General features: G+C 47.3%; 1 protein-coding gene across 2 annotated transcripts in view; it reads right to left on the reverse strand.

Moving 5' to 3' along the window:
- LOC104524553 (epidermal growth factor receptor) overlaps positions 1–3715 on the reverse strand; it is a 43375-nt gene that overhangs the window by 27906 nt on the left and 11754 nt on the right. For both annotated transcript variants that reach the window (XM_029084849.1, XM_029084850.1), the window contains 3 exons: positions 2685–2775; positions 1800–1999; positions 783–915 (listed from right to left, as the gene is read on the reverse strand). In XM_029084849.1, the coding sequence (XP_028940682.1) occupies positions 783–915; positions 1800–1999; positions 2685–2775 (424 nt within the window). The remainder of the gene's footprint in view (positions 1–782; positions 916–1799; positions 2000–2684; positions 2776–3715) is intronic.

The following is a 3715-nucleotide window of genomic DNA, read 5'->3' on the forward strand; positions in this document are numbered from 1 at the left end:
TCAGGGGCATCAGCACCCTGTCAACTAACTGCTTAACACTCAAGATTTTTTAAAGTCAAACTTTGAAAGATCTATTTAAAAAATCCCCGTAATTTTTGGTGCTCACTGAGCCTTTCCTGCCTGTATCAGTGTTGAACCGACTGAAAAACCCAGTTGCAGTCCTGACACACCGGCAGCGATAGGTTTCCCTCAGCCTGAGCGAAGCCAAAGCAATAATTTCTGCTTTAAATTGCTCTTCCCAGTGCTTTTTGGATGGAAGCTCATGCTCCCTTGACTGCAAGTTTGCAAATTGCAAGGTTAAGCCACTCATGTGAGCAAATATAAGAGTCCCTTTGCAGCAAGGAAGCCTACCAAGAAGTGAAGCCCTGGCTCTGGGGGTGACTGAGCTCCCACTGACTGCACTGGCCCTGGCTCTCGCCTGATGTGCTTGATGTGACAAGCATAGCTTGGATTTTCACTGAGGCTTCGAGCTCCTTTCTTTTTTATGAGGAGGAAGCATGAGGCTCAGTTAGCTCCTTGCACCTCCAGACAGTCTCCTCGTAGGCTTGAGGGGACGTTTTCATGGCAGTCACCATGGCATGAGCAAACTCCTAAGCAATGCTGAATGGGGAAGGACAGGTACCCCAGCAAGGTATTGTGTTCACCCAACATCTCTGCAAAGCCAGTGAAATCCCATGCAACCGGAGATCCCATTTTTTCCTTTCTTCCTAGCTACAACATCTTCTAAAACCCAAAACCTCCAAACCATTGCCACAACCTCAAGCACCCCTCAGACACCTTACCCTTGCAGGATGTTGCACTGTTTCACACATTCCTTCTGGCGATCGAAAAACCTGCAGGAGAAGCAGTGGAAGGGTCCCGGGCCCCAGCAGCCCACATCTGAGCACAGGGGGTCACAAACGTGCCTGTCAGCAGCTGGGGGAGAGAGAGAGATGAGAGGAACCGTGAATGTCAAGGTAGGAGAGAGGGCAAACACAGCATGATCAACCCTGAGTAACCAGCTTCTCCAATCTGTTTCAAAGCAGACGTGAATGGTCCTGGCAGTGTGGAAGAGAAAGAATTATGCTTCTCTTAATTCCCAAAGCTTGAAATTAAGAGTGACTTCTGGCCTTTCGAAATAAGAACAAGCTCCTCTGTGACAGCTTAACAGCTGTGTAATAAAGCTAAACCAGTACCAGGCTGGGAGAGCTGGGGTTGTTCAGCCTGGAGGAGAGAAGGCTCCAAGGAGACCTTACTGCGGCCTTTTAATACGTAAAGGGGAATTTTAGGAACATTTTACCAAGGCCTGTAGTGACAGGACAAGGGGCAACGGTTTCAAACTGAAAGAGGGTGGATTTAGATTGGACATAAGGAAGAAACAGTTATGATGAGTGGTGAGACCCTGGCCCAGGTTGCCCAGAGAAGCTGTGGCTGCTCCTCCCTGGAAGTGTTGAAGGCCAGGTTGGATGTGGCTTTGAGCAACCTGGTCTAGTGGAAGGTGTCAATAGCAGCATGGCTGAACAACAGCTTCAACCTTGTCAAAAAGGTCCCATGTTTGGAGTTAGCTTCTGTGTTCTTCAAACTCCATGGCTTCACTATGCCCATAGTGGTGAAGCTGCTCCTTCCCGTCTGTTGGACACCAAGAAGTCCACATCCTCAGTGGGAAAAAAACCCACTTTTCCCTTTTCCCTGCCTTCATTAATGCAATATCACTGATCAATTTTGCAGCCAGGGAACAGAGAGGAAAAAACCCTTTCCCCAACTGCTCTTGCATCTCAGCACGAGCCGCAGCGGGGAGCAGGAAGGCAACGGTGACTTACCACATTCATTTTTATTTCTGTTCTGTATAATCTTTGTTTTCTGGCTCTGAGTTGCAAACAGGCTGCGCCAGTCCATGGTGTCAGCGTAGCAGAGGTTCTTGTTCCTCATAATGGCAACATCTCCATCACTTATTTCCTTGAGGGAGCGCAGCCCTAAGGACTGTATTTTCAAGTTAACAACAGCAAGGGAATACTGGCCACTAAAATGGAGATGAACAATAAGAAAACACATGGAAGAAAGAGAATTAGTAAGCAGGGTTTTATTCAGCATGTTTTGCTTTTGGTTTTCAAATGTCTGTTGCTGTGAACTGAATTGTATTCAAGCGAGATGCTGCTCAGACCTCTAAGTTTAATGCCTGGTACATGCCAGACCTATCGTAAAACAACTGCAATATTCATATCTGATTTTGCATGGGCTTTTTAAGCCAAAGCTGGCAGGATGTGTGCTCTGTCAAGTGAATCATGTGCAACAATGGCTGTAGGTAGAGCAGCTATTATTTTGTGTTGGCCCACCCATTCCGTATCTTAGAATGTCATGTTCAGTATATTAATTATTACTGTCATTATTAAGTCTTATTTTATTTCAATTATTAAATTGTTCTTATCTCACCCTACAAGTCTCCTCACCTCTACCCCTCCAATTCTCTCCCCTATTCCCTGAGGAGTGGGAGAGTGAGTGAGCAGCTGTGTGGTGTTTGGCTGCCAGTCAAGTGAAACCACCACAGTGCTACAAAGATGGTGCCCTAGTCCTTGCAGGGTTTTTCCCATTTTGCATCAGTTTTGGGACACCCGAGTCTCACACCGCTTGTTGCCTTGGTGTGCTCAGACAAGTGCAGCTCTAAACAGAGTTTCTTTTACAGTCGCTCTGGGACATGATTTACTTACTGTTGCTTGGTTCTGCCGCGTATAATCTCCAGATTTTCGAAAGCATAGAGATCAGTGGCATTATCAGGCCAGGCCTGAATCAACAAAAATCCTGCAACGAGACAAGAAGATTAAAAAATAATAATAAAGACAATAAAATCATGATCAGTATTGGCAGCAGAACCTCCTCCTCAAGCTCCTCCTGCGCTGGGAGAAGTTGCTTGTGCTTCCCCTACACTCATCTGAGAGTCTCAAAGTGAAACATGACATTTTAGGGAGCAGGGAGATATTTTTAAACCCCATTTTATAAACAGTTTACTTCTTAGCCCACCACGAGGGCTGACGAGCACAAGAGATGAGTGTGCTGGTGAGGCGCACATCCTGACACACCGAGCCGCCAGCGATGACGGCTCTTGCCAGTAGATACCCTGGCTGAGAGGCTGTGGGAAGAAGACATTGCTCTGTCCCATTCATGAGCTGCCCTCAGGGAAAAAGAAAACTGAAGAGAAAGCAGAAATGGAGCAGAACAGAGAGCTGCTCCGAGGGGATTTGCTAAGGCAAGCAGATTTCCCTGCTCGGCCGAGGCACTCGCGAAAAGGAGGAGAATTTGGGAGACTGCAGGTTGCCATATGAAGCTCTGAGGTTAAGTCATTGCTGCCCTGAAGGAAACCAGACAGGTAAAAGCCAGAAAGAAAAGGGGAACTGGAGTCACGTCTGTGGATCCAGCTCTGATGTTACACTCGTTTTATAATGGGCTGAACAAAATTACTTTTAACTGATGCTCGGTGCGAGACTTGGCTCCGCTGGCCACTTAGTGCTTGTGGAGACACATTTACCCCAAGGAAGAGCTCTTCAGGCTAGAGAGGGTGTCTCCGGGAGAATGACGCAAGCCACTGAGCACGCTTCCCTAAGGAGCTGCTGAAAGGTTTTCCACAAATAGAAACACGCTTGGCTTTTTTTAGCCGGAGTGGCACGCCTCTGCATCACCACATACTTCTTGGGTGGCTGAGGATCTCCTCTGCTTTGACTCTTTGCTAGGGCTGATGGTTCAG

Source organism: Antrostomus carolinensis, unplaced genomic scaffold, assembly GCF_000700745.2.
Source record: "Antrostomus carolinensis isolate BGI_N321 unplaced genomic scaffold, ASM70074v2 scaffold3245, whole genome shotgun sequence".
NCBI classification, from domain to species: domain Eukaryota; kingdom Metazoa; phylum Chordata; class Aves; order Caprimulgiformes; family Caprimulgidae; genus Antrostomus; species Antrostomus carolinensis.